Source organism: Anguilla rostrata, chromosome 14, assembly GCF_018555375.3.
Source record: "Anguilla rostrata isolate EN2019 chromosome 14, ASM1855537v3, whole genome shotgun sequence".
In the NCBI taxonomy this organism is placed as follows: domain Eukaryota; kingdom Metazoa; phylum Chordata; class Actinopteri; order Anguilliformes; family Anguillidae; genus Anguilla; species Anguilla rostrata.
Genome location: NC_057946.1, coordinates 28,401,860 through 28,417,881, shown reverse-complemented (window position 1 = coordinate 28,417,881; position 16,022 = coordinate 28,401,860). Strand labels below are relative to the sequence as shown.

At 46.4% G+C, this 16,022-nt stretch overlaps 2 protein-coding genes across 2 annotated transcripts in view; one reads left to right on the top strand and one right to left on the bottom strand.

The window, feature by feature from the left end:
* LOC135240195 (citron rho-interacting kinase-like) overlaps positions 1-2,296 on the bottom strand; it is a 67,817-nt gene extending 65,521 nt beyond the window's left edge. The window contains 1 exon segment of the mRNA XM_064309559.1: positions 2,163-2,296. The gene's annotated coding sequence lies outside the window, so the exon portion shown is untranslated.
* Positions 2,297-12,840: 10,544 nt separating this feature from the next.
* Positions 12,841-15,706, top strand: LOC135239930 (myb-related transcription factor, partner of profilin-like). Its single transcript, XM_064308933.1, has 2 exons — positions 12,841-13,408; positions 14,238-15,706. The coding sequence occupies exons 1-2, from the start codon at positions 12,841-12,843 to the stop codon at positions 14,756-14,758; spliced, it is 1,089 nt and encodes a 362-aa protein (XP_064165003.1). The 3' UTR covers positions 14,759-15,706.
* The last annotated feature ends 316 nt before the right edge of the window (positions 15,707-16,022 follow it).

The window sequence follows — 16,022 nt, the reverse complement described above, 5'->3', positions numbered from 1 at the left end:
CACAAATCGGCGGTTGAGGGAGAAAACTGCCTGTTCCGGAAAGAGCTGCCATTCCCCACCATCTGGTACACGAGTGCGACACTAAATTCACTCTCTACTTCACGCCAGACAACAAGGCGCATGACTGGCTCTCTCTCTCTAACCGTAACCTGAACTCAAATGGTCAAAGCAGAACAGCAGAAATGCGAACACGTGCATTACACGTTGAGAAAAACGTTGTCAGCTGTGGCACGGAGGTGCAGTGAACAGCGATATCACTTGACAGCGTGAAGGTACGGAGCTTGAATCCCAATCAAGGGCCTTTCTGTGTGGTCTCTGCATGTTCTCCTCAGGTCTGCAGGGGTTTCCACCCACACTCCAAAGACATGCAGGAGGCAAAATGGAGACTCTAAATTGACCTTAAGTAACGATGAGTGAGTGAATGGTGTGTGTGATAGATTGGTCCCGGGTATATTCGCCCACAGCACACTGGGATAGGCTCCTGCACCCCAGCTCACCTGTGGGGTTAGTGAGAGAACAGCTCACCTGGGGGGTTAGTGACAGGACAGCTCAACTGTGCACATTATCTGATACACCCAGCTGACACAGAGTATTTGGCCAGTACCAGCACAACCAGGCAAAACACACACACAAAACAAACAAAACACATACTAATAAAACACACACAAACAAAATGCAATCAAAACACATATATACACAAACACCATTTACAACACACAACATATGCTGTGTGTTCAAAAATGCATGTGCACAACAAAGCCACACAAAACACCATGCCAAACATTATGTTTCAGTCTTTCAGTTAGTGTTTAACTTTGTCAGTGTCTAAGGGCAAATCCATAGCTAGCCTATTTATTACAGCTCTTCAAAGGGCACTGAGAATCTGTTACCAGGAAAATAGCAGGATCACTCTCCATGTACAGTCAAACAGTCTGTTCAGACTTAATGGAGTGCTTTTATTTAAATTCACGCTTACACGCAGGACATCGCTTTCGCCGAAGCCCGGGTTATATCTGGAACATGTAAATAAGTCATGTTAAAACGAATGAATATTCAGCATAGTTTCTCCTGGGTCTGAACGTATTTATAGAGCAGTGGAGTGGTAGAACATGCCCTCTCTCAGTATCATTCATATGAACATCTCCTATACATTAATTCTGCGTCGACCTCTCTCCGATGAGCAGCCTGGATGAACGCCCGCCAAGTGCGCCTGCACGGCGTAACAATCCGTCAAGAGGGGTGTCACCCGCGTGCGAGCGACGGAGCTCCTCGATAGCAACTCAACAACAGCTCTCAGTGTATGGGCCTGCTGCTCACTGCCTGTCGTAACAGCTGAGCAGACCTGGAAACCAATCCAGATGGGCCGATTTTTGACGTTAAGGCAAAATATACGCTGTATATTTAGGCAAAAATGAATGCAAGCTCGTTTTTTTAACCTTATCACAAGAAGAAGCCTACTGAAAGCAACTTTTCTGTAAACGTAGTATGGACTTAGGCAACATGATAAAGGCGTTTGGTTAGCAACAACTGAACTACGATTAGCAATTCAGAGTAAAGAAAACTGTCGCTCCAATTGACATCAAATGTGACTGAAGAATGCTTTGGTTTTGCATGTAAACAAATTCAACATGTTCCCTAAATAAACGCCTGTGGTATCTGGACTAGTCACTCGTATTTTACAAATCAACAGCAAATATTTTAAAGCAGGATGGTTGTCCATATAAGCATGCCACCGCCTTCAAACAGCGGAAAAGGGGCACCGTCTGCTCAGATTGCTGCTAGAAAGCTAACTGACACTTAAAAGATTTCTCAAACTTCATACAATACAACACGTTTGTGTTCATACAATACAATTCGTTCGTTGTATTGCGCAGGCAATACAAAATTTTGTGAATATAAATTTCACCACTCTATGTAAAGCCGTCGTGGGTTTAAAAAAAAAAAGTTTTTCATTCTCAGACTGCCTACAAGTGCACTTGGTAGTTTGTTGTTCTAGTTTGTTAGTTCGGGAGCGAAAAGTAATTGGATGTCCGTCCTCCTTAGTTACTACCGTTTAGAACACACATGGACTGACATGTGTGGTCCCAGCCCCTTTATGGAATGACAGACACTAAGTCAGGGAAAGTCGAAACATGAAACAAACACAGGACAGCTAAACTTACCACCTAGAATGCTGCACACGTGCAGCGACTACTTGTCATTCGAAGCGAGGCGAAACCATGTGGAGTGTGTGTGGTGGGGGTGCCCTTTTCAACGTGGATGCCCCAGTGGGATGCCCTCTTTTTAATGGCGAAATATTATGATGATGAAAAAAAGGCGTGATGCAAGGGGGAAGAACAACATCCAGGAGGCCACTTTCTGAGCGACAGGTCACAGATCCGTGTACCTTTAAGGGTTTTGTGTTCGATTCTGGTCTACTTGTGAAAACACTCGCTATGCGCAATGCCATGATTATGAATCAAAAACGAGTTGCTTGACAGATCAGAGCGAGCAAATGTGCATGCTAGTTCGTGCGCAAAATTTGCGGAAACGCTCGAGTACAATGCCTACTTCCATGTATATATGTTTATGGCCTACTTCCACAACTTGTATGCACGCGCGTACGTTAGCTACAGAAGGAGTGCAGCAAGTTTCTCCACAACGACGTGCAGAGGCCTCCCGATTAAGAACACACAGCCACATAATGGTAACGTTACCTAGCAACAAGGTATTGTGAGTCGTTCAGCCTAAAGCTCAGAGACCAATTTTGTGATTCCTTACAGCTGAACACCTCGCTCAAAGGGAGAACAGGGAGAGGTGCAATTAAAAAATTGATAGTGAAACCAATACATTTATTTTATTTTATTTTTACCATTCTTTTCGGGCACTCTCCACCAAGAGACAAACGTAACATTGTGAGGATGCTCAATGCACTGAGCGACCAAATGATCAAAGCACTCTCTCAAGACAGAACAGACATGATTGGGGGGGGGGGTTGTTAAGAGACTAGTTGCCATGCTGGATTGTGTCATTCATATTCATAAAGATCACAGATTAAATACACAATAATAAGTGGATTTATGAGCATGCTTTCTCATGTAAGAACCTTACTATATAAAATTATGGTTATGTTGTTTTCTACGAGTAGGTGACGTGATTCTCTGGTTCTGATTTATGGTGCAGACTCCCCCCCCCCCCCGCCCCCCACAGGAACTTAAATAGGTGATCGTGATCACAGAGCTGTGCGATATGAACAACAAAGGGAGGTGATTGAACATCAGCTCAGCCCTCCCCAAGCCATGGATGTGACTCAGACCAAAACACATGCCATATTTTAACACACAATGATGTGTTAAGGCCTCTCTGGAGATGTCCTGTCGTCTCATATGGTACTACATTATGATCCGTCAGATCTCGCACGCGAAAAGGAATGAATCAATGCTCCGGCTTTTCAGCTTCAATCGAGCAAAGCGGTTCCTCCAGCCGAACGTTTAGTAAAATTCACAGGAGACCCCGGGGTTCAGCGCTCACGTTCCTGAAGGACCGTTTCTGCTCCAGCTTTAAAAGCTAGCGTATGCTAACGCCGGGGCACTCCTCTGTTGGACCACAGCAAAAATAATAAAACAATAAATAAAATCACCAAGGATACAGGCAAAGTCTTCAGCTGCGGGTCATGAGCTTTTAATTTGAAAAAAAAAAAAGTCAGCTCATGCAAATGATTGCGTAAATGAGCCAGGAGCAGAAACTGGGCACGGACTCCTGAAACAGATGGGGCCTCAGCGTGTCCCTGCTGTCCATGATGGCTCCATATGTGAACAAGCTCGGGGGTCGGAGGTCAAACAGAAAACAACTGACCAATCCATGTGAGGGGTCACGGTCACAGATGTGAGTGGGGGGGGGGGGGGGGGGGGGACCAGGAGGGGTGCTACCAGTGTGGCATTTCTGCCTCTATACCTAGACAGATGCTGTCACATCTGCTCCCAGTGGCTATAATTGATTTTAAGGTCCTTTACATGTTTATAAAGCTCTAAATGTTTTGCGTCTACTTACGTTTCTGTTTACCTATTATTTTATGCCCCGACTCTGGGCCTTAGATGACCCACTGCTAGTTTGCTCAGTGTACCGAAGGTTATATAAAAAAGAACAAAAAAAACAGTGGGACATTTGCCTATTTTTATGCACCTTAGCTGTGGACCAACCTTCCAAAAAATATTAGACACAGGCTTTGTCAGCAATTTAAAAAAGCAGCTGAAAAGAATCCTTTTTTCTCTTGCTTTTAACTTAAAGCTCTATCCAGCTATTATTGCTTTTAGTCCTGTTCAGTCTTGCTTTTCTGCCCTGTTTTTTGCATTGTGTTTATTTTATTAATTTTTCTCGTACAGTATTATACATAGTTTGTCTACGTCTACATATTTGAATTTGCTTTTTTTTTATTATTTAGAGTCACTTGAAGTGAAATAACCCTTCAATCCCCAACATTCATCAGTGTAAACCCAACGGATCATCAGAAATGCTCTAAAGTAAAAGTACCTAAAATATCATTCATCAAACACCAAACTGTCTGGACCAATCAAAAACACACAATAAATCTGAAATAATATAACCCCCAACCCTCCAACCCCCCAGCCCTAGAAAAGAGATCCCTTTTAAGTTAGTAAGCAAAAAACACATTGTGGTTTCATTCGGCTGCAAGTTTTATTCTTTTTTTTCCCCTGGCGTTCCTTTCCCTTGCTTCAAGGAGGGGATCCCCAAAATGCCCAGACGAAATATGGCAGACATACCAAGTGGCTTTGGGCTCTGATTTATGAAAGGGGAGCAATTACATTCCCTCGCCGCCTCATTTTTCCTCCCTCTCACCCAGAGGGTGAAATGATGCAGCTTCCAGCAAGAAGGGGATCCCACAATGCAACGCTTCACATGAAGAACAGAGGACATGGCCGCTCAGTTCTGTTTTTGGATTGTTCCTCATTGATCCTCCCTTGCACAGTGCCTGCTAAGTTCACTTGCTGCGCGTCACAAATTTCGTCATAAGACAGGTCATGCGAGGGAAGAGAGCGAGGGAGGGGAATGCATTAAAGCATATCTGAATGCAACCAGTGAGCGTGTGCAGTGTCTGAACACTACACCTAGCCAGAAAGCCTGTGGTCTGTAAAACAGCACAGAAATGACAACAGGGGTCCTTTGTCTGAACCACCACTTGAACCTGGTCCTCACCTGGACATCGGTCAACCTATGACACGGGCAACCATTGATCTGGTGCCGCAACTGATGCAACAGATCCCCGAAAATATGAAAGCGTAAATTCCCTCGACCCAGCGAGGAGAAGGGGCGTAAGAGCAGGCTACGGCGCCCTCTGCTGGAAAGAGGGGACAGGCACAGGGGAGAAGGCCAAGCTCACCGAGAGAGCTTTAACGAACACAACATGGTCTGAGTGGAAGCAGTCGCTCAGGGGACAGTCTGTGACCTAGCCATCTGAGAGACATGACCTTTGAACCCCAGCCTGTGCTGGCAGTGTCGACTCACTGAGAGACGACACTTCCACTCTCTCGTGGAAACAGACACTCTGTCATGCTCACGTACACAAACTCTCTCACACACTCCCCAGGGCTCTGAGCCAAATGGGCCTCTCACCAGGAAGGGGGGTGGGGGGGAGTCGCCGTCCTGGGAGGGGTGGGCTGGAGCTGGGGGACCCCAGGGCTGGAGTTTAGGGCTAGTCTTCCACCCCTCCTAAATTTACACCACCTGCATGGGCTGCAATCAGAGACAAGCGCAGCAAGAGCGTGGATCCCCAGCACTCACACAGCATGCAGCTGCCCCTGGCTCAAAGGCTCCTGAGGAGTTCTACCCATAAGCCCCAGCTTTCTTATTCATGCTGATGAATACGTCGCTTTAAATGAATCCACCCCTCCTAGTTGAAATAATACCCACGTTCCCCATCTGACAGGTTGTGGCAGTGTTTTTTTTCCTGCTATTTATAATTCTTAACTCTGTGCTACTTTGAAAACTGGCTTCAGATTTGATTTATTTGAAGTGCTTGTTCTTAGCTTTTACACATCCTGACAAAAAGCAGTCAGTTTATTCTTGCCTGGGGCATATAGTAGTTTTTCACTTGAGTTTTCTGACTGTTTATCAATCCTAGTTATTAATTCAGGTAAAGTGGTAATAGTGGGGATTTTATTATTCATGAAAATTATTATTATTATTATTATTATTAATGAAAGTGATCCTCAGCATTCCTGTCTATAACTGAATCTATTGGCACTGATCAACATGTACATCAGTCTGCACACTGCCGTAACCATACTTTAGATTTTGTCTTAATCTATGACACAGGAAATAGGAAACATATCAGTCATGCTTCACAAGCCGGTCTTATCAGACCATATTTCACTACTTTCAGGGACAGGTTTGGGTGGCTGACCGTAGAGTCTGTGGTAGACCGAGCTGTCAGTGCTGTCATTAGACAATGCAGGACATCTCAGCGTTAGGTTGAGCAAGTCATGGTCTGGTGGCGGCTGTCTCAGGCACCTCTGTCTCTCCTGCTCAGCTCTCCAACGTATCTGAGCCGCCTGATTGGTTATATTTCTCTCCTCTTTTCCCCACATCGGGCACCTGCCTGGAGCAGCAGCCATAAGACTGGCTGAGCTCCCTCCCCCAGGCACAGTTAGTTCAGCTCCAGCTCCACACCGCCTGCCCCCTGCCTGACAGCGCCACCCACTGGCCTTCCAGCCCCTCTCCCGTCATGACCAGAGTCATCCTTTCCCGGCATCAATCACGCATTCTCACTGGCATTTATGCACGGTCATTTCCCCGTTTATTACACCTGTGTTATGTAATCGGCCTTTTTCAAGTAACCAATGCCAGCCAATGGCAGAAGGGCTTCCCCCTCTGAGTCAGGTTCCGATCAAGACTCTTAGCCAGGGAGTTTTCCCCTTGCCACTGTCACCCCAGGCATGCTTTTGGGGGGTTTGGGCCCAGATCTCTGGAAAGCTGCTTTGTCACACTCACACAAACACACACAGACACACACACACACAGGGCCATATGCGTACAGGAGGGACTACATCATTTGTGGATGCACTGTATTTCAACTTTAAACACTTTAAAGGCTTTTATAGCAAAGAGGCAGATATGGAATTTGTTGCTTTTGTTTCACAGATGAAACACATTGTCATTAAAATGCTCCAAATAGAGGAATATTAAAGTCTGTATTATTTTTCCCAGGGTTTCTTGCTTTTTTCCCGCCTGTGCTTCCAGCAAGTTCTCCACAGTTCTGCGTCTCATAAGGCTGGGCACTGATGATTGGGCTGTCCAATCCATTTAGTGTAGATCTGTTGATCTGTGCTGCACCTGAACCGAAGCATCTGCTGGGCTCAGATTGTGTGTCAAGATGCACAGGTATTGTGTAACTGATGTGAGTCTCCTGAGCCGAAAGGTTCTCCTGTCTCACAACCTTCTGCCTCAGTTAAACACAGATCCAAGGGTCAGCATGACATAACTTCTTCTCAAACTACATGGGCAACAACACCCATCTATCTATAGACCTGATTTAATTCACAAAAGCATTCATTCCAAATCCACTTGTAACCAATTCTATCACTTAATCATTTTTAAAGCCCCATCATCTTTTGACGTAATATGTTTTGTTTTATGGTTGACGCTGGCTATCAATCAGACTAGCAACCAATGAAATTCGTTAACGTCAGATTGCAGCTGTACTAAATTAAGGGAAATTTATTTGTGTTTCCATGGAGATGTTTTGCGAGGAAGCAGTCAATGTATGCAGTTATTTTCGCAGTGCAAAGCTGCTATCCTGGTCGGTCAGTGGTTCTCAGCGGCCCCAGGGCCGCATGCGTCAAATTAGCATAATCGGCCAGATTAGCACAAAAATAGAAACCCAGGTATATTCCCATTATTTCCAAATAAATAAATAAATAAATAACAGAAAGAGTGTTTTTTCATTTTGATTCATTAGTTATAGAGGCTTTATCAGTTTATAAATCGGGCCGCCCACTTATGCAAATTAAGCTGCGGGCCGCTGGTTGAGAACCACTGCACAGTAGTTGGAGAAACAATGCAAAATGGCGCTGTCAAAGAGAAAAATCTGGCAGGAACATAGACAGTTTCAAGAGAGGTGGACTGTGGATTATTTTTTTGTGGAGGACGACGGCAATGCAACTTGTCTGATATGTAGGGAGAAAGTTGCCGTCCTGAAAAAATACAACCTCGAGCGGCATTACGCGACTAAGCACGCCGAGCATTATTCCAAATATCACGGCGATGAAAGAGAAAAGACGGCTTCCCAGCTCAGAAAGTTGCTAGTGTTTCAGCAAAACCTGTCTCTCAAACGGAGAAAGGAGTCCGAGGCAGCGGTTTTAGCGAGTTACGCGGTGAGTGAGATGATAGCCAAAGCCGGCAAGCCGTACAAAGACGGTGAATTTATAAAAGCTTGCATGCTGAAGGTTTCTGAGATTGTGTGTCCGGAACAGATGAGCATATTCAGCAGCATCAGTCTGTCCGCGAACACTGTAGCAGAGCGCATTGCGGAGCTTGCCGACGATATCGACCAACAGCTCGGCGAGAAAGGCAAGGCATTCAGCGCGTACTCTGTGGCACTCGCTGCAAGTGCAGATGTGGGTGTGAACGCGCCGCTAGCAATCTTTGTTAGAGGTGTCAGCGATAATTTTGACATCACCGAAGAATTGCTGAGCTTGAGTACAGCGCGTGGTCGCACAACGACAAACGACATCTTTTGTCACCTGTCCGATGTAATTGAACGCGCTGGGCTACCGTGGCACGCATTGGCAGGTATCACTACAGACGGCGTACCGGCAATGATGGAGGAGGATAACGGGTTGGTGGCACGTGTACGGCGGAAGGTGCGAGAGGAGAATGGAGACCAACTAGTTGCATTGCACGCTTTCATCAGTCAGCAGCAGATACTGTGCAGCAAATGCATCAAGTTCGAAAATGTGATGTCAGTCGTTTTGAAATGCGTCAGTTATATTCGGTCCAGGGGTTTACAGCATCGTCAGTTCCGCGCATTTTTGGACGAAATTGAGTCAAACTACGGCGATCTGCAGCACTTCAACGAGCTGCGCTGGCTCAGTAGGGGTACCATTTTAAATAGATTTTTTGAGTTAAGAATCGTAGTGCAGAGATTCATGGAGGAGATTCATTTGTCAGTGGCTGAATTCGAAGATCCCAAATGGGTGATGGATCTTGCATTCTTGGTTGACATCACGCATGAGCTGAATATCTTAAGTCTGAAGCTGCAGGCTCCCGGTCAGACGGTAACTGCGATGTGTGACTGCGTGCGGGCGTTCACTACCAAACTGAAGTTGTGGGAGAGTCAGCTTTCTCAAAACAAGTTCGCGCATTTCCCAGCGTGCAAATCTCTCCTGGAGCAAAAGGACTCCGACGCGCAGTTCTGTGGCCCCGAATACGCCGCAGTCCTTAAACTGCTTCTCGATGAGTTTGATCGGCGCTTCGCCGACTTCAGGAGGCACAGAGACGCTTTGCAGCTGTTCGCAGACCCGTTCTCTGTGGACGTGGAAACGGCCCCAAGCCATCTGCAGATGGAACTCATTGACTTGCAGTGCAACACTGCACTAAAGAATGCTTTCAGGGAAGCGCAGGAAGATATCGCGCCCTTCCTCCGACAGATAAAACCATCCTTCCCAGAACTTTGCAAAAGCTTCCAGAGAACCATGTGCCTGTTCGGTAGTACTTACATGTACGATAAACTTTTTTCCACCCTGAATTTAAACAAGTCCAAGCAGCGGACAAGGCTGACCGATTCTCACCTCTCTGCAATCCTCAAGGTTTCAACCGCCGAATCACTGAAGCCGAACATCAACAGACTTTCTGAGCTGAAACGTTGCCAGTTTTCTGGAAAACGCTAAAATATTAATAACGCTTGTAAAAATTAATTCCCATTTGTGAAAGTGTTCTTTCCCCTAAGAATCACCGTCTCTCCCCCACCACTTGGTGAATGAAATTTTTGTTAATGATGGCCGAAGACACTGAGTTTACGTTCACATAATATTATATAATTTATATCAATTATAATACAATTAAAATAGCCTTATGAAAAACACAAGGAAGTCACCACTGTGTATCAAACAGTCTATTTCAATGATAAAATCTTGCATTAAAAACAAAAACTGATGTCTGATGCAGCAGTGAATTTTTGAATATTTCTTTGGAAACAATGGTGGGAAAACCAGTATGTTGGTCTTATGGATCTTTGAGACAAGTTTGTTGTGAGAAGGGACATCTACTGACATTGTTTTCAAATCTGTTGGTCAAGTGCAGACATTATGATTGTAATAATAATTGCAAATGCAACTGATGAATTCGCCACCAAACTTGCTTTTGTAATTGTTGGGTGACACCCTATAGCAAAACGGCAACTTCCATATGAATCAGCCAAGTGGTTAAGAACTCAGTAATATATGAGTAAATATAACACAATACAAAGTGTTGGCCAATTCAAGATGGCACCAACCCATGAAGCACATACATATGTTCCTAATGAGGCATTTTGTCATTGTAGGAAGATTTACATCTAAGCAAAGGAACGGTGATTTGGTTGGATTTGACTAGAACTTTAGGGCTCGAGCTTTGATCTAACTGTTAATGTGCATACCTTGATTCATAACTTCATGTCCGCTTTTTAAATTATTAGCATTTTTGTGATAAACCATGCCCACTGTAAATTCATGAGATCATCTTTTGACATAACTACTTTACTTGGACCCCTAACAATAAAGCTATTAAAATGTTCAAATCAATGTAGACTAATTTTACATGCAAAATAATATTAAAAAATACACACACAAGTTGAATAGTGAGCGTGAACCCTGATTCAAAATGGTAGCTAGTCGTGCTTTTTGTACTTTACGTATGAACTTCATGATAATGGAGATCCAATGCTCCCGTACGAGGACTGCACGATTAATGATCATGAGTCATAACTATCAGTAAAAAGTGTCAAATTAGCATGCTGGACCGAACAACAAATATTTCTAATTATAAATAAACAGATTTCAACATCAGAACTTGATGCAGTTTCTTACCATTTGTGCTTTTTTGTTTGCGCTTCTCCCAGTCAACGCGTTAACTGCGATTGACGTCACCTTGTTCTCAGACAGGACAGTGGATTGTGCCAGCTCGTGAAATCAATAGTACCGAACACCCTCATTTGAGTACAGCGGTTTTAAGTTAAGATAAATTCTGTATAGAGCTCAGGGAAGCAACAATTTAATGTCCTCGTATGAGGGCACATGGTCTCAGGAGGGATGGTAAGACTCTCTAAAATACCCTTAATCAATCAAAAACATAGGCATCGTTAAAACTGAATTGTGAACCGTCCTTTTAATTGGTCGGAATCTTGCCTTGTCTTTCGCCATCGGGCAAAATTATCTTCCTGCTGCGTCCTGGATTTCAGAACCGCCGGTATGGGACAGCGACTGTATTGAGCACGTGACCGCAGCATGAAAACCCTCTTCAAGATGTGACAAGGGGCTTGGGGAACGTTACGTAACATCTACTGATGTTAACTGTAGCCTAATTAGCAAATTGTAGGCCTACTACACGAGGTCTCATACATTTTGCTAATAACGTTAGGTAAATGTGGAGGACTCTACATTTACGAAATACTGAAATAAACAAAAGCCTCTCGAAACCAGTGATATTTAACCTGTATGTTTCTAATTAGGCCTACAGTGTCACAACTCCCAATTCAAGGCCAGATAACCATCACGATGAATGGCTATTTAGACGCACTGTTAGGCTATCTATACATCTATACATGATTATTGTTTGAATCATACTAAGTGAACGAATAATATGTTAATCAGTTAATTTGTTGTTTTTAATAAATCCGAAAATTACAAACAATACCATGAAGCAAAACCAGACACGTTTTCTTCCCAAATCATTTTTAGTTTTATGAACTTGTCGGGTAGCCTACACATCTGGGCTACTACTTCCAAAAAACAAACAAACAAAACAAAAACGTTGTGTACACAATGTAAATGTTAAATAAGCTTTAGGCATTTCTATGTATTATTCCTCGGCGCATCCCTCGTAAAATCTATGTGCGTTCAAATCAGACCTATCCTGGTATATTTTTTCCCAGTTTGTTAGAGCGCAGAAAAGGCTGGGGTTTAGAATTACAGGGTTGCCATGGAGAATCTTGATCACAAGGTACTGGGCCGCCTACTGAAAACACCACGCTCTTAACGCTGGCAACCAGCACCGAGAGTGCAGTCTTAGTTATGTTAATGAGGTGGAGCGCGAACCGCAAGACTTCGGCGGTAAAAGGAGGGGCTCAACAATGGCCAGATCAGAGTCCGTCCAATCAGCGTGCTCACTGGGCTGTCCTTTTTGTCTGTGATGGCAGCGGATAGGAAAGTAGCTCCGGGTGGAAAATTTACCACTGTCTTAATAAAACAAAGAGCAAAACCGTAGCGTTTTCATAGAAATAGCCTAGCGATATTGAGGAAAAATATTTTTACTGGGAAAAGGTAGATACATGGGATGTTCAGATTTTCCTTTTGCTAAATAAAGAGTTTTTATTTCATTATATTTATTTATTTTTTACTAATGTGTTTAAGCCATTGCTGATCAAAGCAGGCTCTGTATGAGTTTATTATTATTACGTGTTTAGCTTGTTTTTTCTCTCCAGCAGCATTAGTCAGTGGCAGGGTGTAGTTCTGAGGCTGCAGGCCCCCGAGGTTCAGAGAGGGGAAGGTAGAGCGGTCACGGCGAGGATCTGAGGCGCGGCGTTTGACCTGGGTCTGGCGGCGCACCGCGAGGAAGGGGCGGGCAGGCGGGGGCACGTCGCGGCGGGCGATGGAAGCGCCGGCGTCGGGGGCGGCGGGGCAGCGGGCGCGCCTGCGGAAGCCCAAGTTCACGCCGGACCAGATCCGGGTGCTGATGGAGTGCGTGGTGGAGCACCGGGCGGTGCTGTACGGCGAGGAGATGGGCCCGGTGTCCGTGCGCAAGCGCGTCTGGCAGGAGGTGACGCAGGCCGTCAACCGCGTCAGCCACACGCAGCGCAGCAAGAGCGAGGTGCAGAAGCGCTGGCAGGACGAGCGCCGCCGCATCCGCCACCGCGCCCACGACCTGTGGAGGGCGCTGGCCGAGACCGGCGTGCCCATGGGCCACCTCACCCCGCTGGAGGAGGCCGTCCTGTCCACCTTCGACGAGGCCGCCGGGAAGGACCCTCTGGAGGCGGGGTCCGGGGCGGGGGCGGTGTCGAGGGTAGGGGCGGGGGTGGGGTTAGGGGCAGCTCCGCCCCCTCAAGCTGCCCTCCCCCAGCAGCCCCTGCTGGAGGACCTGCGTGCGTCCCAGCAGCCCAGCCCTGCCCCCAGCCAGCTCACCTCCATACCAGTGGTCTGTCTGCAGGACATCAAGCTGGGTAAGTCACTCCCCTCCTCACCAGGGAACATCACAGCATGATATCACCTACCTACTGCATAGCCACACCACCCCGACCCACCCCACCAGCACACAACACAAAACTCACCTTCCCCTCATGCAACACACCACCCACCACAGCACACACACACTCTACGCATGGCCACACCTACCCACAGCAACACAAACATCTACGCATGATCCCCACCACTAACCCACCCACAAACACACACTCTACTGCATGATGCCACACCTACCACAGCAAACAACATCTACGCTGACCACACCTACCCACAGCAAACACACATCACGCATGATCCCCACCTAAACCCACACCACCACACAACATACCTACTGCATGTCACACCTACCCACAGCAACACACATCTACTGCATGATCACACCTACCCACAGCAAACACACATCTACTGCATGATCACACCTACCCACAGCAAACACACATCTACAGCATGATCACACCTACCCACAGCAAACACACATCTACAGCATGATCACACCTACCCACAGCAAACACACATCTACTGCATGACCACACCTACATACAGCATTACCAAACACATCTATTGTGTACATAACCCACTAAACACTAACTCTCATGAGTACCTCCCACAAGCAAAAACAAAAACAGTAATGCTTTCAAAAAAAGTCTACATATCACAAATGCTACTTTTATTTTTGGTCATAAAAAGTGTGTGATTAACCGCAGGTGTGTTAATGGATGCAGTTTTCCTGCTTTGTTATTGGAGCCAGTGACCGGGGTGTAAATGACTGAAGTTGGTAAATCAGATGTTACGTGCCTCGTCCCTCAGAGCCTGTCGAGACAGTGAGCCCAGCAGGGGGCGGTAGCGGGCCCCAGGACTGGAAATTTGAGTGGACGGTGGAAGAGGCGTCGGTGGCGTCCCCGCAGGCTAACTCCGCCCCCACGGCCCCCAAAGCGCCGCAGCCGACCCCCCCGCAGTCCCCGCCTGAGACCGCGGCGCTCCGCGCCTCCCCGGCCAATCGGACGGGAGCCTGCGTGACCTGGCCGCGCGGGAGGAGGCTCGGACCCTGGCGGCAGCGGCAGCGGCGGCGGCGGGCTCCGGACGTGCCCGGCTGCGCAGGCCTGACCGCCTGCCTGCGCAGGGTGGCGTCCGGCACGGCGGGGCTCCGGCGGGAGCTGCGCGCGCTCTCCGACAGCGTGCTGACGCTCCGCGGCGAGCTCCGCGCCCTCGCGGGGGCCGTGTCTGCCGTCGCCGGCGTCCTGCAGGGTCGCCACGGCCACCAGAGCACCGAGCGCCATCCCGCCGGCGACTCCGGCCAGGCTGCTGTCGATAGCAGTACACCGCCCTGATGGAGACGTTGCTAACGGCAACACAGGAAGTGCTCGGGAACAGAAAGAAAGGAACAGGCACCAACCGGCGACACAGCAGAGTTTCTAAATCGCCCACCGTTCCCTGGGAAGGCGATACCTCCTCCTTATTGGGGGAGCTCCCTGCAGCGTTTGGTGACTTATTCAGCATTTCTTTTACAAATTACAGCTCTCTTCCATTTGCCTTCATGCACATTAAGACAAATTAGTGAAGGATTTCTGTAACTGCTGACTTAAAAAGCAGTTCAGCTTTTCATTTGCCAAATAATTTGACTGTAATTTGCATTGTCAATGCTTTTCATGCTAATGGTAACACAGTTACTGCGTCAGCCAATGGGAGATGGAGATAGAGGAGAGAGAATCGCGACAGTGTCGTGCTAGCCAATCAGATTTTGGCTTGTGCTGGAAGCTTAGACAGTTTTCACCTTGTTCTAAAAAACAAACAAAATGTGCCTTTTATGTTTGTTTTTTAGAAGTCCTGCTGGCTGCCAGAAGAGCTGCATCACTGCAGACACCTACCGCTAACAGCACACATGGGAGCAAAGTCCACCTCAATTTAGGCATTTCAGGAAATTAAAACTCAATTAAAATATTAAAAAATTAAAATTCTCTTAATTATTTTAAAAACTTGGAATTGAATTACAATGAATTTCCTGAATTGAATTTGGCAGCCCTAGAAGAAAAGATGATTTCAAAGGGTCGTTCTTTAGAATCTACTCAGTGACCCTTTTTAAGGGATAAATTTAAGGGATGAGGATACTTTAGGTCCTGGTCATGCAGTCGGATTAGTAAAGGATTTCGGCTCAGCAGTCTGCTTAATGTTACCAACCACAAACTGTACTGTGACGACTTGTACCCTTCAGGGTTTCGCATTTTTTAGCAGCATAAACAAACTGAGCGGTCTTAAAGAAAATAAATGAAAAACAAGCGATGCACAATGCCGAGGATGTTGTTCTTTGAGAGTGAACTGCATGCCAGTGGCAGGAATCATTTGCATCTTGAGGCTGCATGAGATTCAAAACGTAAACTGGAGGGAGAAATAATACCTTTTTAATGCATTAGCAGACCAGGTAGGTAGCTTACTTTGCTGTGCCAACACATTACAAGACCAGCTAGGTAGCCTATTTAGCTATTCTAATGCATTACCAGACCTGGTAGGTAGCCTATTTAGCTGTGCTAATACATTACCAGACCAGGCCAGCGTCCCTCACCCGTGTCCTGGGTGTTCACATCCCATCCACATTCA

Excerpts from the sequence above, each read along its gene's own strand:
- LOC135239930 (XM_064308933.1), top strand. The coding sequence starts at position 12,841 with ATGGAAGCGCCGGCGTCGGGGGCGGCGGGGCAGCGGGCGCGCCTGCGG. Across the intron at positions 13,409-14,237 it reads TCTGCAGGACATCAAGCTGG|AGCCTGTCGAGACAGTGAGC; the intron begins GTAAGTCACTCC and ends CTCGTCCCTCAG.